Source organism: Notolepis coatsorum (assembly GCF_963971535.1).
Source record: "Notolepis coatsorum genome assembly, contig: SCAFFOLD_546, whole genome shotgun sequence".
Classification (NCBI taxonomy): domain Eukaryota; kingdom Metazoa; phylum Chordata; class Actinopteri; order Aulopiformes; family Paralepididae; genus Notolepis; species Notolepis coatsorum.
In genome coordinates, this window is record NW_028169069.1 from 17,654 (window position 1) to 39,272 (window position 21,619).

The 21,619-nt window shown below is 42.7% G+C and overlaps 1 protein-coding gene across 2 annotated transcripts; it reads left to right on the forward strand.

The window, feature by feature from the left end:
* Nucleotides 1-575: 575 nt before the first annotated feature.
* Nucleotides 576-21,121, forward strand: snrnp27 (small nuclear ribonucleoprotein 27 (U4/U6.U5)). 2 transcript variants are annotated; one of them, XM_084339625.1, is made up of 6 exons: nucleotides 576-789; nucleotides 4,224-4,362; nucleotides 11,779-11,864; nucleotides 12,104-12,194; nucleotides 20,112-20,176; nucleotides 20,624-21,121. In XM_084339625.1, exons 1-5 carry the CDS (start codon nucleotides 753-755, stop codon nucleotides 20,134-20,136), a joined length of 378 nt encoding a protein of 125 aa, XP_084195751.1. In that variant the 5' UTR covers nucleotides 576-752; the 3' UTR covers nucleotides 20,137-20,176; nucleotides 20,624-21,121. The 2 variants fall into 2 exon arrangements, with proteins under 2 accessions (XP_084195751.1, XP_084195750.1); XM_084339624.1 differs by having other exon boundaries at nucleotides 12,104-12,183.
* The last annotated feature ends 498 nt before the right edge of the window (nucleotides 21,122-21,619 follow it).

The window sequence follows — 21,619 nt, forward strand, 5'->3', positions numbered from 1 at the left end:
CACGATATGCAAATATACAGTACTGTTAAACAGAGATCCTAACAGAAAATATACGAGGGGGAGGAGACTGTACATTGGGAGGGGGTGGGTGCAAGGATACAAAACCTATGGCAGCTCCATGAAAAAATTATTTGTGGACGCCTAGAATGAGCACATGTCTCAACAAATGCGCATGTTTGTATTAATTAGTGATTGTGCCATTATTGCTATCAAATGTAATGATTGTGAAATATTTCTGTAATGAGTTGTATGTGTATGTATCAAGCATCCTTGACTTCCAGGGACAACGATGTAAATAAGTCATTGGCTTTTTCGTTCCTATCCTTGACAAAAGCAATTATGTGATGTAATGATCTGTATATGTTAAGTTTTGTTGTCTAAATAAATACCTACCTACCTACCTACCTACCTGACTATATTTTACACTCAAATAAAGTTGACTGAATTCTCTGAACCACAATAGTATGCCCATCATAATAATATTTCAACATGCATACATTTATTTATGATTCTGGCTACATTGGTCGCTAGGTGGCGCCCTGTCAATGAAAAAGACCGGAAGTGTGCGTGTTTTGGTGGTTGGTTGAGGTTCTGTTCTGGGTTGTGGACGGAAGCCAAGCTGACTTTAGCCCCCAGCTAACTAACGGCATTATTATTCTACTAATATAAATATAATCTCCGAGTCCTAGCATACATCGTTTCGTACAGTTAACGCTAGCAAACAGATAATAGATTGATTGACTTCACAGACGATGGGAAGGAGCAGGAGCCGAACACCGCAGAGACGAGGTGAGCTCAAGAGACACCACGACATAAACAACCAACAAGCTCATGTGATTGAGCTGAGTTCGTTTAATATCAACTCAAATGAGCGTTATATCACTCATTGTCTTTAATAATAATCGGTATGGCTCGCTAATGTAGCTCAATCACACGTTTGGGATAAAGGATGTATGTTGTTGTTACAAGTCTTGGTCCCAGTTTCCCTAAAAACTCGTAGCACCAACGTTAGCACCACGGCCATGTTGTTGTCAAAGATGGCCGACGTTGTGCTCCAATGCATTTCAGGAATTGGGATCTAATTGGTTATTAACGTTACCCAATGTATACCTCCATTCAATCCTTTGATGAGAGATCTCCAAAGGGAAATGTGTTTTCACGTTTATGGTTTTTAACATGACTCAGAACCTTCTAGAAAGCGTGGCATTGTGTGTTTAGGGGGGGTAACAACATTGCCTTGAGAGATCAGTAGCCTACATACCGGGGCTCTTTTGATTGATTGATTGAAAAGTTTATTAACAGATTGCAGAATGGGTAGTGATTAACATTCCTTTACAGCTTTGGGTAGGGCGTTCCACATTGATGTGGCATAATTGCGAAACGTGTTTAGTCCCTTGTTTGAGCCGAATCTGGGTTTAACATGATTTGTTGAGCTCCCTCTGGTGTTGTGATCGTGGTATTCACTGACCTTTGGGAAGTATTTTGACATGTACATGGGTACCTTGGTCGCGTAGTGTATCTTGTAGACCAGGCCCATTGCAAGTTGCTGTACTCTTGTCGTCTACTCTAACCTACTCTGTCTCAAGCAGGATACCAACAACTACATTCCATTAGAACTCTGAGGTCGGAAATTCCGACTTCTGAAGTTCCTGCTAGTAAAAATCCTATAAACTCGGAACAGTTTCCCCCCCACCCCACCTACCCAACCTCCTCCAATGTACAGTTTCTTCCCCCTCAAATGTATATACTCGCTTTTTAGAAACTGTCTATTAATCATAGTTTCCAATGCCAGGGTCTATGACAGGCGTTGTACTCTTAAACAGTACTGGATATTTGTAGATCTGGTATGTCATAAATGTCTGGATGTAACAGTACTGTCTATCTGTATGTTATGATGAATTGAAAATGGGGGACCCTAATGTAAACAAGATTAGGGGTGCACCGATATATCGGTCGGGTATCGGTATCGGCCGATAAGTGCCTTGTTGACTGCTATCGGCCTATCGGCCGATAAGCTCAAATGTGCCGATAGCAGTCGCCGATAAATAACCATCAATTTTTGTAGCGTCAAAAGGCAAAAAAAATTTAATTCACTCGCGACCTACCTACACAACGCCCGCCGTCCCCCACACACACACACAAGCTACTGCATCAAAGTAACTACTTATGATTAACAAGGCATTCGTTTTGTGGCATTAACGTTATATAGTTAGTGTTACATGGACAATAACATCAGCATATTATTATTACCCATAGCAGCAATGCATTACTCCGAGTCCGTTCATTAGCTACCGGGAGATGCAAGACTAACGTTACTGGTGAAAATGTGATTTGCGTTGGAATACTCCTTTGCCAACTTGCTGTACTTTGCTTGCAGGTCTGCAGCCATTATTGCTGCATTATGAATAGCCCCAACTTTAGCCAAGGTAACGTTATGGCTAAACCTTTAACAATAGTTAACGCTAGCTTTCGGTTAGCTGTTCAATGCTATTATTAACACAACTCCCCGTCAACACCCTCTCTCGGGAAGATGGCATTTAAGAAAGTATCTGCTGTTAAAATGACACAAACATTCGTTTTGTGGCATTAACGTTATATAGTTAGTGTTACACGTTCAATAACAAGCATATTATTTACCCGAAGATAGCAGTAAACAAGGCATTACTCCGTTAGTCCGTTCATAGCTCGGTTCCATTCCGTTGCTCATTCCGTACCCAACTACACATTCTGCAATCTGTTAATAAAGTTTTCAACCAGACAAATGTATAGAAAGGCTTTGTTTTATTATAACATTTGTTGCAGTAAAATCATTGTCTCATTTGGTCATGCTGTGGAGCGCCGGTCGGCGGGCCGGGCAGCTAACGTAGCTACGTTAAGTGTGATCTGTCGCAAACAGATCAATGGCGGCATGCCCGAAAGTAGAAAATGAATAAACGCTTGCCGATTGGTGGTAAGGACAGCAGGAGGTGGGTGCTAGCGGTGTGGCGTAATTGGCCGAATCGACTGTCAATCAAAATGGTTCCATTGCATTGGTTGAAAGCTCTGGTTGAGAGAATAGTATCCCGCTGCAGGCCGCCAGAATGGTTCCATTGCATTGGTTGAAAGCTCTGGTTGAGAAAATAGTATCCCTCTGCAGGCCGCCAGACGATACTGGGAGAGAGATAGTGATACCATAAACATATTTCTTGATGTTTCCTTTTTTTAAGTAAGTAAAGAGGCCTACAAATACAAACATACACATACAAATATACAGTAGTTTCGTTAAAAAAAAAAAAAAAATTACAAATACTTATATACAAATATCGGTATCGGCCGATAGTGTTAGTTGAACAATCGGTATCGGCGGCCAATTTTCATATCGGTGCATCCCTAAACAAGATGAAAGTCTTTCTCTGGTCTGCATCCCCTTAACAATTGTGTGTATTGAGCTGTACTGTATTGTACCCATTCTGCAATCTGTTAATACAATTTTCAATCAATCCATGTTTTCCCCACTTTGTAGCTCGAACGCACGTAGGTCCAAGATGACATAGCATTAGCTCTCCCATCTGTCTAGCTAGCTGGCACACCAAAGCACATTGGGATCATTAATTAATGAGTATGGGACCACCTTGAATTGCATGTGTGGAACGTGTCAAATCCTGCATTGTTTACTGATTTGTGAGATTTTTTCCTTGAACACTTATCCAATTTCCCACTAATTCCAACCAGGGACTGTTTTCCCTCCTCTCTGGGAGGCGCTACAGGAACCTCAGCTCCAAGTCAAGCAGACTCTGGAACAGCTTCTTTCCCTCAGCTGTCATCTCACTGAACTATGTACCAAAATTACAGCCCCCCCCCATACCATATAAACTCCACTGCCTGTACTGTACGGAAATGGAACTCTGTTGCCTATACTCAAGTTTATACCTGCCTACTGCTTTCTACAACTGCCTTACACTGCAATCACAATCTTAACTACCTACCTCAAACGATAGTCTACTCTCTACTAGACACTAGCGGCAGGCCCTGGTTGTAGCCACCTAGCCTGTCTCTACTAGACACTAGCGGCAGCCCCTGGTTGTAGCCACCTAGCCTGTCTCTACTAGACACTAGCGGCAGGCCCGTGGTGCCTTCCTTTTTATTATCCATTTGCCTCATTCTAAATGTTTTTCACCAAGTTGCAAATGTGAACTCACCGACATCCATCTAAAGTTTCTTCTTTCTCCTATTTCCTCTTTCAGCAGAGAGGCAGCGGCGCTCTCGTTCAAATTCCAGGGACCGTGAGCGGCGGCGCAGGGAGAGGGATCGCTCGCGGTCTCGGGACAGAGACACCAGACGTAGAAGCCGCTCACGCTCTCCTGGACACAGGAGACGCTCCAGGTGATTATGACTGTTTTATAGTTAGTTAGTTCACGCCACATCTGGGTGGGTTTGGCTTGCCCAAAGTAATTCTGGGAAATGTAGTTATTCACTTACTGTAGAGGTCGACTCGGCAGGATTAATTTGAATCAGAAAATAATTCCTGGAATGTGCTGAACATCAACAATTGACAATATCCAACGGTGTAAAAATATCTCTGTGGATTTTTCTTTTTAACTCATTCTCTGCCGGGCATTGTACCCATCATTGTACCCTCTCTGCCAGCGCTATAAGTCTATGGAGATGTTCACCTTCTTTGCACGGCTATAACTTTTTAAATTGTATTGCTAAATTGACATTACTATGGCCCATTCAACATCAATTGTCTATCGTTCAGGATGTAGGAACGTTTTACTTTTTCATTCACACATTCATACTAAAATACCGTCTAGAGTATAAACTGCTCAAAACCCACCTCTTCAACTTGGCTTCAACCCCTAACTTTCTCACTCTATATGTACCGTATATGTTGTGTCTGTCCACTATGTTGTTAATTTGTCATCTCCCCCCCCCCCCTATGTAAAGCGACCTTGGGTCCTCTGAAAGGCGCTATATAAAACGAAGTTATTATTATTATTATTATTATTATTATTATTAAATATGTTTTTATCGTTTTCTGCAGTATTTCATAGAACGTGAGATATAGGCATAAATGCATATATTAGATGATCAAATGCAGTTTGATACCGATCAACGTTATATTAAAAATGTCAACTGTACATGGTCCTAAACGTCATGACTAGTCATCTGCGGGTGAACGGAGGGGGGGGGGTCGTTTATAATTCAATGACCGACGTTAAATGATTTATGTAGTATGGGTGATATATTGATCAGAGCAGTTTGTATCGAAAATGGTAACGAAAAACGCTGAAACTCACCCCAGTCTCCTCGTAGCGTTGGGCGATGAGAGTGGAGCAAACAGATCCCAATTATTGGATGTTGATCGATGCGATCCATTTCCGATTTGTATATTACTAATACACGTCCAAATCATGTTGATTATTGAGTTATGGCAAAGATCCATATCGACGGTGTCTGTATTGAGCCCCGGGACGATAAGCGAGTGGCCGGACGAAAATAGGGGACAGACCTAGCTACAATGGGCACTTCCGGTTTGGCAACTCGCCGATCGGCCACCAGGTGGCGGTATTGAAGCGTTGCAGAGTTGTAATGGCTCAGACAGCATCACCCAAGACTCCGTGGGTGAAATATGAATACCATGACGAAAATATGAAATATTGATCTCAAAAACGCCTTACGGAGTTATTGGCAGACAACGCATGGCGGAGAAACCCGCCTTAACACGTGATTGGCGCAGAATGGGTTAATAAGGATATACTAATACTGGTATGGGATATTGAGCTGATGTCAGGCTAAACTAGGGGATCCATATGGGCGAAATGACAATGTTATCATGCAACCCAATATTGTTTGGCCATGAATGATGGTGGTCCTTACGTGTCCCAGATAACGGAAGGATATTAAATTAATATATGCAACACCTGTTTTTTTTTTATCCACTTTTTCTCCCATTTTTCTATATTTTCTCCCATCCCAATTTCGTATCGTCCAATTCAACCCTCCCCTGTCACGAACGCTGTTTCTTGCCTCCCACAAGCCGGCTGCAATGTGGACTAAGTCATACATAGCACAAGTCCCCTCCGGTACTTGAGGTAACAGCAGTCGCATCTTTTCACCTGCGCAGCTCGATCTCTCAGTGGCGAGGAGTAACGCGTGGGAGGCTCACGCTGCCCCCGACACTTCCAGATTCTACTGCGCAGGCGCACCAACCGACCTGTTCGAATCCAGCTCACAGCTCCGGCGTTGTCACCAGCTTGGCTGGCCGTTCACACTAATACAATTGGCTGTATTAGAGGGTGGGAAAGCTGGCGGGGTGGGTCCGGGTCGTTGTAAACAGCGACTCCTACAGTTCGGTCGGGGCGCCTGCTCAGCGCGGATAGGATCTAAGGGGGGTAGTGTGATCCTTCCACACGTTACACCCTCTCAGTGAGAGTCCGCGCTGCCAGGTGAAAAGAAGCGGTTGATTGGCTAGACGTGTGTCGGAGGAAGCACGTGATAGCCTCCACTCTCCCAGACCGACTGTGGGGGGTAAGTGCGCAGCGACCAGGAAGGGGATTGGGAATTGGCATAACGACTAACATTGGGATGGGAGAAAATCGGAGGAAAAAGGGGGGGGAGGGGGAAAAGATTAAAAAAAAAAGGGTGGCATTCACATTTCCACGCATTTAACATGGTTGAGCCTACACGGTCCACATCAACAAAAATGCATTGCACTTGAATTAATGGCACGATCATTCCCCTTCAAATTAACATTCATGAACACATTCGAACTTCTAAGGCCCCATCCACACGAGCGCTGGGTTTAATGTAAGCGTGATTGTATGTGCGCAGTTGCACTGTTCGGCCACACACAACCGGGGATTTGCTACACTGCAACCGCGGTCTTTGAAACCGGTGCCCAGGGTGAAGTTTTGCAGTTGCGTGTGGGCGTAGCAACCGAGGTTATTCCCAGTGTTTACAGCAGAGCTGTCGCAATTATTTCCCATGTTCACGGCAGACCGCGGGGTAGAGAGATTATAGCAGAGCCAGCTACACCAGTGTTTACAGCAGAGCTGTCCCAAGTAGCGTTATATGAAAATGATTGTAACAAACTTCTGTTCAAAACGTAACAACTTAACAATTGTTTGTATTGAGCCGTATTGTATTGTACCCATTCTGCATTGTGTTAAATAACGTTTACATCCATTTCATATCGGTAACGTTACCACATTACATTAGCATTTAAGCTATATACTATACATGGATATAGCCATTCACATTAGCATGTAGCTAACAACACCGGCGGTCTTTTGTGAGACTAAACTATCCGCTCTTGGTGGTAAATTGTGTTGCTGATGGTTTTGTTTCATCAACAAAATGAGAGGCAGAACACACAGTGAATGTATCCGTTTGTTTATTGCAGTTTCTTTCTTTGCTGAAAATATAATGTTCCGTTGGCAAAATGATCAATAGGGTCCAGCTGTGTTTCTAAACGGGAAGTTTAGTGAGCGTTCAGCCTTTTCTGATTGGTTGAAATGGCCTTCATGTCTGAACAACATCGCCGCCTACTGTTTTGGCATTGTACTACATGTAACGGTTGCTGGTGCCGTGGGTACGCAGTTATACACTGTTGTTCACCTGTGTTCACCTGTGTGGACGGAGTTTTATTTTTCAAACTTCGGTTATATTAAATCCAAACGGGGCCTAAGTCTCACTGCCCACACTAAATAATGCTGACGTCCACGGCAACATTATTCAAACTCTTGGCAGCCATCTTACAATGTACCAAAGGAGATTGTTGTTATAGCAGCTAGGTAGCACAGTGGGCAAGGCGCTCGCCACCAACGCACGAGATGCTGGGTTCGAGCCCAGCTTTCGGCGTTGCTACCAGCTCTGCTGGTCGTTCATACTAATACAATTGGCAGTATTAGGGGGTGGGAAGCTGGTGGGTGGGGATCGGACGTTGTGGACAGCGACTCCTACAGGTCGGTTGGTGCGCCTGCGCAGTAGAATCAGGAAGCGACGGGGGCGGCGTGTGCCTCCCACGCACACCCTCGCCGCTGAGATATCGCGTTATGCAGGTGAAAAGATGCGACGGCTGCCTCCTCGTGTACCGGTGGGGACACGTGATGCAAGGCTTCGTCCACATTGCAGCCGGCTTGTGGGAGGCATGGCCTACCAACGTTCGAGACAGGGGAGGGTAGAATTGGACAATACGAAATTGGGGAAGGGAGAAAAGATAGAAAAATGGGGAGAAAAAGTAGATATAAAAAAAAAAAAAGGATATTGTTATTACCACCATCCAAACCGTTCTGGGGACAGCATGCAGGGCTGTTTTTCTGTTTGCATTTACACCACCAATAGGAACTCTGAAGTGACGCAAGCCGACCGTATTTCTGCCGGCTTCTGTCTTTCCTGGTGAAAGCTTGTCTGCATCCAACGTTACTTATAAACACAACAACATTGGCCTAACTTATACAATCTTGTTGTAACCAAGAGATCTGCAGATTGTGCATAGATCACACTAAATTGAGCTACTTACAACTAAGTATTTCCTAGTTTATGACAAGATGAGTGCTAAAATGGCCAATAGAGAACTTGAAATACTCTATCTACAAATGTGATACTGTTATGACGGTGCAATATTGATGTAATTAAGAGATTCTCTGGGGAAGAGGTTTTTAATGCATAGGTATTTCAACTACAGTGTGAGGTTAACATTGACATTGGCACACACTGCATGCAGCAGAGCACAGCTGAACACACTTGGGTCTGATATCATTAGGGCTGTCTTAAATACTTCAAAGCTTCGAAGCTTCATTCCATGGGCATGGGATTCGAATATGAAAATAAAATTCGATTAATTTTTTTTTTAACATTTTTTAGCAAAATCAACTCTGCCTCTCTTTGTTAAATACAACAAGCAATGCTGTTTGTTATTTAAGATGAGGTCGGACTCTGCACTGACAGATTTGTGTTCATTGTGCTGCTTTTATAAAGCCTCAAATGACTGCTTACAATATTTCATGAAAGCAAAGTGTTTCGTTTGTCTAAGATTTAAAAAGGTTTAAACTTTACAGCACTCAATTGTCAGTGCTGTACAAGTCCCACAACATAATTAATATATATATATTTTTTTTATAAATAAAAATGTATAATTTTTTTTTATCTCGAAGCCTCGAATTAAAAGCTAATCTCGGCCCTGAAGCTTCGGGAAAAAAAAACAGCCCTAGATATCATGAACGTGTCGTCTGGACCGCATGGTTCCTCTGTGCTGGGAGAGTCCCTGTCCTGAGATTGGCGCTAAAGCCCCTCAAAACAGGGTTCAGGAACTGTGATTGTCCTCAGTTCCTGCAGTGCAAACGCAACAAAGGGGGTATTTCCACCAACAATTCCTGGACTTTGAAAAGTGTCCAAATATTCTCCTCCCCATTGGTCTGCGTCCACTGGACAAAGAGAATGATGTGTAAAATCAGCAAAGTGGTCCATTGTTAACACTTTGAGTGCCAGCAGGGGGCGCACGATTTAGCGCTTCAGTGCCAACGCTCTAGAGAGCGAGCACATTTGCGAACGCATAAACTATATCTTAAATTATGGCTATGTGTCTAATACGCCCGTCGCTTATCAATGACTTGCTTCCAGTCAACATTGTCGAAACGGATTGTTTTTTAATCGGTACATTTCCGTTTTATACCATTTTGAAAAACGCTTGTTTTTCGAAAGTTCCAGAAAAAAAAGTGATTCTGCAAGAATCGCCCTTTACTGGAATATACAAAAAACTGTCATTTTACGGCCTATTTATGAATTGTTTTCAAATAAATGCTAGATTATCGATAGTATATGTGTACTTATGCACGCTAGAGAAACGGGCTGAAAAATCGTTTATCTTATTTCCTGATCAGCACGCACACACACACACACATACGGGACACGTTGATATATCTGTGAAAAAAGCTCTGATTATCCCAAGACTGGTAAAATAGATTCCTTACCTCAGATCAGATGTTCTCCAAAAAGATTATTCCAATTCCTGATCGCCATTCCAAATATCGATCGCGTTTATTGATCCAATGCTGGGTGCTCGAAAGACATATTCCACGCTGTTCTGAGGGACCACAAAGACTGCAATCGGCTTGGATACACGATAGGTGGTGGTATTTTCCCTGTTCGAGCTCAGAGATAGTCCCAGTGGTAACGTGAGGCTAGATTGATGAAAAATTAATGGAAATCGCTAATAAAGAAATGACGATTAATAACGAGTTTCTCGTCGTTGGCACTCAAAGTGTTAAAGGGAAACTCCACAGCAAACCAACATTAAACCCATTTACCAGACAAGGCATAACTTAATTCAATTAATTCCAGCAGTGGAAGATTGGTATTAATTTGGTAGATCTATACGTCATAATTATGCATAGCTCCTCCTACCCTCTGTTTCGAAGAACAACAATGGGCGAGTAATTCGAATTTCCTGATCCCTCGATCGTCTCTTTCGATCAGCTTCCCACTCTCTGGACAGTTAACGGAATAACCACAAGTAAAAAGCCCTACCATCGGGGGAGCTCCAGTAGCTCACCGCGTACCTCGGACGCTATTTCGGCGTCGGGGACAACCGTGCGCGTCACGGATCTGGGGTACACGAGTTCGACTCCCGGACTCGCCGTATTTTCTCAGTGTCTTTCCCCCGATCTATACCCCATTCAACCTGTTTCTGTCGGTCATGCTTGACCAGAAAAAGCGATAAACGCTAAAAGAACCAGCTGACTGGTCAAAGTTAAAAAAAAAAAAAAAAAAAAAAAAAAGCCCTACCATCCGTGTGTGTTACTGTGTTTGGTTGGAGTGGCAGCCTTTGACTAATGTTGTCTTAACGCCTGCCCTTTTTGCCTCAGTTTATGTAGTCCTTTGTAAAGCCGGAACCTGGAGGCATGGACAGTAATTTAGGGCAATATCTCTGGCTTGATGTTGTGTACAGAGCTGGCTGTGAGCTCATTTTACTCTGTAGCAACTGTTCTACAAATACAAGAGAGACCCACTAGAAATTCCACTTTTTAAAGAATCCTTTTCAAGCAAGCACAGAATATCCAGCATTCCAAATGTTCCTACATTCAGAATTATTTGCTGTTGTCGTGAAAAGAGTGGCTGTTGCTAATGTTTTGTATACTCGAGTCACTTTATATCAATAATTTTGTCCAGTCAGTGACTACAACCAAATGTTCTAAACCTGTAATGGATTGGATCTGTACTCTGTAGGGATGTCCCGAGCCAATCTAAAAGATTGGTATTGGAGAGATCACAGTATATTTTAATTGATCGAAATTGTGTATATTAAGCCTAATCAAATTCTGATTGCCTTTTGTTAAAAAATAAATAACATCTGTGATGCAGTACATTTTCTTCTTAAAATGCAGAGCTATTACATTGTGATGCATATCTTTCTTACATTGGATTGGTTTTACTAACTTTAATGTATTTGAAGTGTGCACTGTGAAGCTGTATTATCTAGGAAAATACAAATATCTGATTAGGACTCTGTATCCGCAGATATACTCAATCATAAATCAGGACATCCCTAGTTATCTGTATCAGCCCCCATACCTAGTGTTTTATATTCAGAATAATAATTGACTATCTCAAACCCTGCCCTCTTTTCTTGATCCTCCAATTACAACCGTTGCTTTCCTCTGAGGCAACGGTTGTGATTGGAGGATCAAGAAAAGAGGGTGGGGTTTCAGATAGGTTCATTAGTGAGTACTAGTAGTGATGTTCCCCACTAGTCTTGATGACCCGTCCTCCAGCTATATCTGTGTCTTGTGTGTCCAGGTCGCCTCCACGCAGACACCACTCCTCGTCTAGCTCTCCGGGGAGAGACGATAAAGACAAGCCAGCTAAGGAGATTCAAATCTCAGGTGACTGGATGATCGCTATATTGCATCATCATGTGCTGAATTATGAAAATTACCTGTTTTGGTGTCTTTGACCATCTTTTGCATACAGTATGTGTTGATTTTGATGGATCTGTAAAAGGTTATTTATTATATTATAGAACTCTTCTAGAGGCGACTCGTCTAGTGAAATGTGGTGGCAATGTTCGTTGTTTTTTTGGAGCGATTGTATCTGAAATTGTGTTTTTTATTTATTTTTACAGAGCAGGACATGGAAGGTAAAACAGAAGAGGAGATTGAGATGATGAAAATAATGGGATTTGGCAGCTTTAACACCACAAAGGTGAGCACATGGTAGGTAAGATGGCGTCCGGCTGCCTCTCTGTGTCCTCCGTCGAGACTGTGCTTACTTTTGTTAATTTTTATAGTTTTAAGAGTTTTGTTTGTACCAACTGTTGGTGCATTTAATGTGTATGACCGTCAGTCACTCATAGACATTGGATTACAGAAAATTTACCATCTGGATTGCTCTCTGGATCAGCTCGCTGAACAACAACAATGGCCTGCTGAGATCTTGAGAAGGACAGGACCAGACCTCGGCCCACGCAACAAAGGAGGCAGGCGGCGAGGAAGGAGAGCCGGCGTCCGAAACGGACTGCGATCCAGACGTCACAGAACGACATTACCCAGCATATTGTTGGCCAATGTGCAATCAATAGAAAATAAACTGGACGACATCAGAGCACGGATTCCATTCCAAAGAGACGTTAGAGACTGTAATGTTCTCTGCTTCACCGAGACGTGGTTGACGACGGACATCCCAGACCACGTACAACCGGCCGATCACGTCTTCATCCACCGCAAAGATCGCACAGCAGAATCCGGTAAACAGCGGGGAGGTGGGATAGCCTTCATGTTGAACAACAATTGGTGTGATCCAGGCAACGTGAAGGAGCTTTCGAACCACTGCTCCCCAAACCTGGAGTACATAACCATCAAGTGCCTGCCATTCTTTCTCCCAAGAGAATTAACGTCGGTCATCTGGATTGGAGTGTATATTCCACCGCAAGCAAACACAGGCAACATGCTCTCCAAGCTACACAACGAGGTAAATAAACTCCAAGCAGCTAACGTTGACGCTGCTATTGCGGGTGACTTCAATGGCGCCAATCTGAGAAAAGTGTTGCCAAACTTCTACCAGCATGTGACTTGTACTACCCAGGGTTTCCGTTAGATTTTTTTTTTGCAGGTCTGAGTGTCCGGTAGATTTCAATCTACCGGACAAATGGGATAAATTCCGGTCAGAGTTTATTGAGCTTAAAAACAATTGATAGGCCTATATAAAGAATGACATCATCAAGGCATTTATAATATTTTAACTTAAAACTAGGCTACTTTTGCGTATATAGTCATTAATATATTCCAAATAAAATAAGTCCCTCGAGACTTTGTGCTGCTGCCGACTTGAGGTGTCGGTGGGCAGTCTGCCCGACCTTAATAAACAGCAGTCTGTTATAATCACATTTTTATGAGCTAACGAATTCCGTTATATTGGACATTTGTATTAATTATATCAAGCGAAGAACTGAGAAATTTGGCAGAGAGAGATGGCAACATTATCGTGGGTTTGCGCCGTGATGTATATCTCCACCTCCCAACGACTTGGTGCTGCTCATAATGTCCGGTGAAAATAATTCCCTCTAAGCACAATTTGATTATTTGAATTGTATTAAAATAGGCTAAAATTAAATAGCCTATGCGATGAACGAAACAATCATTACATTTGTCGTTGCTTCACCAAGCAGCCGGTCTAATAATGACATCCTTTTGTCAGCGCAAGCTGGCTGCTGATATATTTACGTGAAGCATGGAGCAGGCAGAGTGGTGTTTTTAGGTCCCGTCTGGAAACCGCTCAGCAGCGCCCCCACCCAACAGCTGAATTGCCAATGGTTGAATTGGAGTACTGCACCCTGCCAAGCCATGCTTCTCGCAAATATCAGCAGCCAGCTTGCGCTGACAACAGGATGTCATTATTAGACCAGCTGCTTGGTGAAGCAACGACAAATGTAATGATTGTTTCGTTCATCGCATAGGCTATTTAATTTTAGCCTATTTTAATACAATTCAAATAATCTAATTGTGTTTAGAGGGAATTATTTTCACCGGACATTATGACCGGAGAGATTAAATATGTCGGACTTCAACAGATTTTGCCGGTCAAATACCGGTAATTACCGGCTAACGGAAACGCTGGTACTACCAGAGGCGGGAATATTTTAGACCACTGCTACTCGCAATTTAAGAGCGGGTACAAATCACATGCTGCTAGTGCTTTCGACAAGTCCGATCACGAAGCCATCTTTCTTGTACCACAGTATAAACAAAGTCTCAAGCGCATTCCTGTAGTATCGCGAGAGGTGAAGCGTTGGTCTGAGGAGACGCTCCAGGCTGCACTTGAATGTACAGAATGGAGTGTGTTCCGCGACAACACAGATAATATTAATGAGTACACGGAAACAGTGCTGGACTCAGCGTTTCCGTTAGAACATATTCGTGCCGGTCTGGGTGTCCTGCAAGATTTCTATCCCCGGACATATTCGAGAAATTCCGGTCAGCCTGGTTTTCCTTTTTACCGGCTGAATGCCACCATCGGCACCAATGTTAACGTTAATATCGCCTAATCTATGTTTTAAATTATGGCTATGTGTCTAATCTGCCCATCGCATTATCAAAGACTATTTTCCAGTCAGTGCTGTCAAGGCTGTTTATCGCGTCGTTTCCGTTTCAGAGCAGTTAGAAAAGCCCCCGTTTTCAGATAAAAAACAGCTCATTCTTGAGCATTCTATGAAAATCGTCTTTTAGTGGAATATTCCACAACGTTGATATTCGTCTGCCTTTTTATGAATAGTTTTCAAATAAACGCTAGATGATCAATATTATACGTGCACGCAAGCACATTCGGGCCGCGCACGGATAATCGCTCCGTTCATTTCCTCTCGGACTGTAACAGTGAAACCGAAAGAAGACATTTCACAAAACAGTTTATAACTTCATCAAACTTACTCTGATTATCCTAACACTGATAACATAGAGTCCTTACCTGACATCAGATGGTATCCAACTGGTATATTCCAATTCCTGATCACCATTCGAAAAAATCGATACGTGTATGGATCCAACGCGATACTGTAGAATTCCATGATCAGCGGGGATCTGAGGTTCCAGAATTAACTGTGGTAACCCCGGCTGGATCAGTGAACTGGAAAATGTGGATATAATGTCGCACCTCAGCCAGGAGAATTAAACTTTCCACTCGGGCCTGAACGCTCGACATTTCTGTTTCTGTTTTCTTTCACCACGGCATCAGCGGTCTCTGTGACTTCAAGTTCAGAAGACTCATCTTCGTTGTCATTATTATTAGACCTGCTTGTGCTTGGTTTCATGAAATATTTGTTAAGCTTAGCTTGTTTGGCCATCTCTCTCTCTCGCTCGTATACCTGTTTGTCGTTATGGTGGCCAGGCAGGCTCAAAAAAAGAAAGAAAAAAAGATTCACATCCGAGCGGCGCCATCCGCGCTTTATCAGAGTGAAGCAACAATGAAACAAAATGTAATGATTGTTTCGTTCATCGCATAGGCTATTTAATTTTAGCCTATTTTAATACAATTCAAATAATAAAATTGTGCTTAGAGAAATTATTTTCACCGGACATTATGACCGGAGAGATTTAAATATTCGGACTTCAACATATTTTGCCGGTCAAATACCGGTAATTACCAGCTAACGGAAACGCTGGCTGGACTTTGTTTGTACTTTGGTAGAAGAAACAATCCCCACTACCACAATTAGAGTTTACCCAAACCAAAAGCCTTGGGTAGACAAATCCGTCCGCAAAGCTCTGAAGGCGCGCACCTCAGCCTACAACGCCGGCTTGTGGCAGGCAACATGAATGACCACAAGGTGGCGAGATACAACGTTAGGAGGGCAGTAATGGAAGCAAAAAGGCGCTACAGGGATAAAATTGAACTTCAATATGAACAGACTGACTCTAGAGCTATGTGGCAGGGTCTCAGAACGATGACAGATTACAAAGGCACCTCCCTCAACCGCCGAACGGTGACATCTCCTTAGCAAATTATCTCAATACCTTCTATGCGAGGTTTGAGGCTGGGAATAACAGCACCAGCCTACAAACCACTGCAATGGAGGGGGGGGGGGGCACTGCTGATGGAGACTCAGTGTTCAGGATAACGGAACATGAGGTGAGGAGGACCTTTAAGAAAGTGAATATCAGGAAGGCAGCAGGACCGGACGGTATCCCCGGCCGCATCCTAAAAGTCTGTGCCGACCAACTGGCCCCGGTATTCACTGACATATTTAACCTGTCCTTAGAACAGGCTGTCATCCCCACCTGTCTGAAGAAGTCCACCATTATCCCTGTACCCAAAAAATCCAAGCCTGTTTGCCTCAACGACTACCACCCTGTAGCTCTCACCTCCATAGCCATGAAGTGCTTTGAGAAACTAGTAAAGGGCTACATCTGTTCCTCCCTCCCCATCAACCTGGATCCCCTGCAATTTGCATACTGCTCCAACAGGTCCACGGAGGACGCCATAGCCCATGTGCTGCACACAGCAGCATCACACCTGGACAAGAGGCAGGGGAACTATGTGAGAATGCTGTTCATCGACTACAGCTCAGCATTCAATACCATAGTCTCCTCCAAACTCATAGCCAAGCTCAGGGACCTGGGCTTGAACTATGACCTCTGCCAGTGGGTCTTGGACTTCCTGACGGGCAGACCCCAGGTGGTGAGAGCAGGCAACTGCACCTCCTCATCCATCACTCTCAACTAGGGCTGACCCCTATTAGTCGACTAATCGGTCGAAAGGAGCCGTAGTCGACTGGCCAACCTCTTAGTCGAATATATATTAAAAAAAAATTAAAAAGATTATAATTTTTTATTTCTTTTATCATTCTTTCCAAAAGAAAAGAGGCCTAGAAGCGTGGCTAACGCTAATGGCACGCATACCAGAAGCTAACTGCCTACGAAAACAGGCACAGAGGCACTGAAAGAGGATTTCACCCATCTAATGAACACACTAGACTAGACAAATATCAAGATGTATCCATCAGTGGACCAATTGCATGCTTTTGCAGAGGACAAGAAGCCTTCAGTCGACTCCTTCAGACATTAAGCACCCCCCACAGCCCAAATGGAATGATACAAAAAAATATATATATATATATATATATATATATATATATATATATATATATTGTACTTTTTTTTTTTTTTTTGGTCGACCAATAGTCGACTATTGGCCAATCATAGTCGACCATCCAAATCCTTAGTCGGGGACAGCCCTACTCAACATAGGGGCCCCCCAGGGCTGTGTTCTGAGTCCCCTCCTCTACTCCCTGTACACACATGACTGTGTGGCACAGCGGAACAACACAATCATCAAATTTGCTGACGACACAGTAGGGCTGTACCGAATGTAATTTAACATTCAAAGCTTCGATTGAAGTATTCGAACGAAGCTTCGAATGTCTATACAAAAATGTTTTACTTCAGAATTATTTTTATTTTTTTTTAAACTAAATCCTCAATTTGAATAAAGTGATTAATCTGAGTCTTTTTCTTTTATTAAATAAACTTTCTTTAATGAATATAACTCATCAGTTTCGTCAACATAAATAATCCAATAAGGCCACGGGTTGGTATGAAAGTGATGGTGACGTCTTATAGTATAATATTAGTGTAGCCTAATCTTTAACTGTGAAGAAAACCCATATTGGTTTAAACAGATTGAATAGACGCACACAAAAAAAAGATAAAAAAAAAAAAAAAAAAAAAATGTATTAAAAATAAAAAATTCGGATGTTGATTTAGAATTCGAATGTCAACATTATGATCGAAGCTTCGAAGCATTCGGTACAGCCCTACGACACAGTAGTGGTGGGCCTGATCTCTGCAAACAACGAGAGGGTCTACCTGGAGGAGGTTACGGTTCTAGCAGGATGGTGTCAAGAGAACAGCCTCACCCTGAACGTCAGCAAAACAAAGGAGATGATTGTGGCCTTTAGGAGGTCGGGGGTCAGGGACTACAGCCCCCTCAGCATCGACGGGGCACCGGTTGAGAGAGTGAACAGTTTTAAGTACCTCGGAGTCCACATATCTGAGGACTTGACATGGACCACACACATTGACAGTGTTATCAAGAAGGCACGACAACGCCTCTACTTCCTTAGGCGCTTAACACTTTGAATGCCCAACCAGAGATCTGAATTCATATTTCATCAACCGAGTCTACAGTTGGAAAATCAGCCACCCCAGGCGCTCGGATGTGAAAAAAGCGCCCCCTATTGTCTCCCAGATGGTAATTCACCCTTTTGGATTGGACTCAATGAAAATGAATGAGAAAAAAAAACCCGGACTCCACATTTTACTTCTCACTCATGTAACCGGGTCGATCAGCTTCATGCTGGACCCTCAGAGCAGCAGGGATTATGTGTTTTTACAGTATACGTGTGGGATCAATAAAAGGATAGATTTTTCCGAATGGCGATCAGGAATTGGAATAATCCATTTGGATACCATCTGATCTCGGGTAAGGAATCTATGTTACCAGTCTTAGGATAATCGGACCCGTTTTCACAGAGATGTAAGCTTTTCCCCTATAATGTGATATGGCTGTTTGACTCTAAGAGCTATCAGGAACTGTGAGAATCGATTTTCACCGCACGGCACCAGCGTGCACACGTACACATATACTATCGATAATCTAGTGTTTATTTGAAAACGATTCATAAATAGGCCGACAAATGACAACATTCTAGAATATTACAGTACGGGGCGATTATCATGGAAAACCTTTTTTTCCCGTGAAAACGAGGGGTTTTCCAAATGCTATGAAATGGAAATGAACCGATAAAAAAACAATCTGCTTCGACAATGTTGACTGGAAATAGGTCATTGATAATGCGACGGGCAGATTAGACACATGGCCATAATTTAAAACATAGATTAGGCGATATTAACGATAACATTGAAGTGGTGCTGGGCATTCAATTGGGTAAAAGGAAAACACCGCCGGCTCTGAAAGTGTTAAGGAAGTTCAACGTGAGTCAGAAGATCCTCAGGAACTTATACTCATGCACAATAGAGAGCATCCTGACTGGCAATATCACCTCCTGGGTTGGGAATAGCACTGCACAAGACCGCAGCAGACTACAGAGAGTGCCCCGTTCAGCCGAACGCACAATTGGAGGGGGGCTTCCCACTCTCCAAGGCATTTACAACAAGCGAGCAAGGCTAAGAGAATAATCAAAGACTCCAGCCACCCAAACAACTGCCTCTTTGAACTGCTGCGGTCAGGCAAGCGATACCGGAGTCTCATGGCAAGCACAGAGACTCAGAAGGAGCTTCTATCCCCAGGCCATCAGGATGCTCAATGAACAATAAGCAAACCACCAACACACCCACAGCGCACGCACTCACTTAAATAAACAACACACTGTAGCACCCACTTTACCACTTTAGACACACTTTACACTTTATATTTATATTATTGGTAAGGAAATTGCACATCATTCTCATTCCTTATTGCACCTCCTTATTGCACCACAAGCTAAGCTATACCTCACCATTTTTGTACCATACTGTATATATAGATACACTGAACAAATTGTTGTTTACACTTGTTTACGTACTTGACTTCTTGACTTTCTATTTTATACTTATTTTATACTATCTTGTTATTATCTAGCACAATCTCAGGAGCAACACAGAAAGAAACATTTCATGCAAAGTATTCTGTATGACAACTAATAAAGAAACTTGAACTTGAGGCTGTTCATTATCCGTATTTCTATATCCAACCACAAGGGGGCACAGTTTGTTCAGTTTCATCGATTTGGTCCAACAAAATTGAATATTTTCGTTGGTGTTTTTCTGATCCGTTTATAACACGAGTTATACCATCTGTGAAAATGATGGATAAAATTCTCATTCTAAACTTTCATCTAAAACTGAGATTACTATAATGCAGTTAAGTAATAGCAATAGTCTGTTTTTCCCCCCAAGATTTATTTAAGTGAATTATGCCAGCATTTTAAATCTGTGTTGCTGTTTGCTGTGCTTCTGATACTCATTTGAATGTTTTAAAGTTTTTTTTTATTTTTTATTTTAAGTTGGAACGTGTTCTTACCCATTGTTCTTACCCTTTCTGTGACACAAGACACAGGCAATAATTGAGTTTTCCAACAGGGGAGAAAAACGGACGGATCAGTAAATGCACACTGTATCAACGTGTCCCAGAAGAGGAAATACAGGTATGTTTCGCTCTCCTAACAAACACAGCTTCCTAGTTGGGTGGGAGTTGCTGAGGAGGTTGTACATAAACATTTATTTATCATTTATTATTATTATTTTTTCATTTAGATAAAAAGCATCTGCTAAATGACTAAATGTAAATCTCTCCCAATGTCTATTGTGCATCTGTTTTTTGTATGAGCTCCTTGTGTTTCGTGTCATTCATTAAAAGTGAATTGTTGTTGACCAGTGTATTTGGTTAAAAAATACCAACTTTGTGTTCGTCCGTCATGGTGAGCGCTCAATATCAACTGCTCTTATTGCAGCCAATCACCGCCACAAGTGTTTCCATGCCGAGATCTCTGCTCTCCCATTGGTGGCCGGTGATGTAATGTACAAGTGTTGCAAGGGTAACAGTGATGTCATGTTTTTATATTATATATATATATTTCCATCCCTCCCCACAGGCAGTACATGAACCGAAAAGGTGGATTCAACAGACCACTGGACTTCATCGCTTGAGGGCAGGAACGGCTCCTCCAACTCACCCATGGGACGTACTTTCACTAGTTCTGCCCGTGTGACTGACGACACTTGCTTGTTTTTGAATATTTTTCTTAGCCAGTACCTATTTCTGTAATAAACCTTATAACTAAACACACTGTAAATATTGCAATTTGCAGTAGGCCAGGGCTGATTTACATGGATAAACTGTTTTTGTTTGTGTTTTTGGTGAAATAAAATTTGTTTTTAAAACCTGAATCTTCTCAATACTGAAAATACGAAAGCATTGCTGCCATTTTCGTTGTTGATCAAATGCAGTGCAGAATCATCCACTCCAGTCTTGCCAAATATGTGCAATGTATTGTGTCTGCATTATCCGGTGCCACTTATCCACCAAATCTACCACATTAAAAGTCGACCGGATTGTTACTGTAATTAAATTTCACCATCTGACATTTGAAGATGTGTGTTTTTGTCATGCCTTTTACAGAGATAGGCTTGGGCCTACATTGATGTACTGTTTAATTGGAGAAGCTTGACCAGAGCTTGGCACACCAATGGTAAAACAGCATGTGAATTTGGCCAATCGCTTGTCTCGAAATAAACACCAACAACATTGCGAAAGCCAATCGTTGCGCTACACCGCGAAAACAGCATGGCAATGGGGCGTGGTCTTAACGGGTGTTGTCACGTGGTGTCGAGGGTCACGTGGGCGAATCGCTACCAAGTTCATGGGACAGCAACCAATCATGGTACGCCAGTAGATTATGGGGAAACTGAGTCCATTGTGGCTCCTGCGCAGCGCGCTGTATCAATAGCGGATTTGAACCAAAATGGCCGAATAAATGGCCCAGTTGCACACAGCACAAGCGCTCCTGGTTTGATCGACTTGTGACGATATCCAATACACATGCAGTTTGTTATGTCTAGTACCCAATCATATCCCAGCTCAAAGTAAC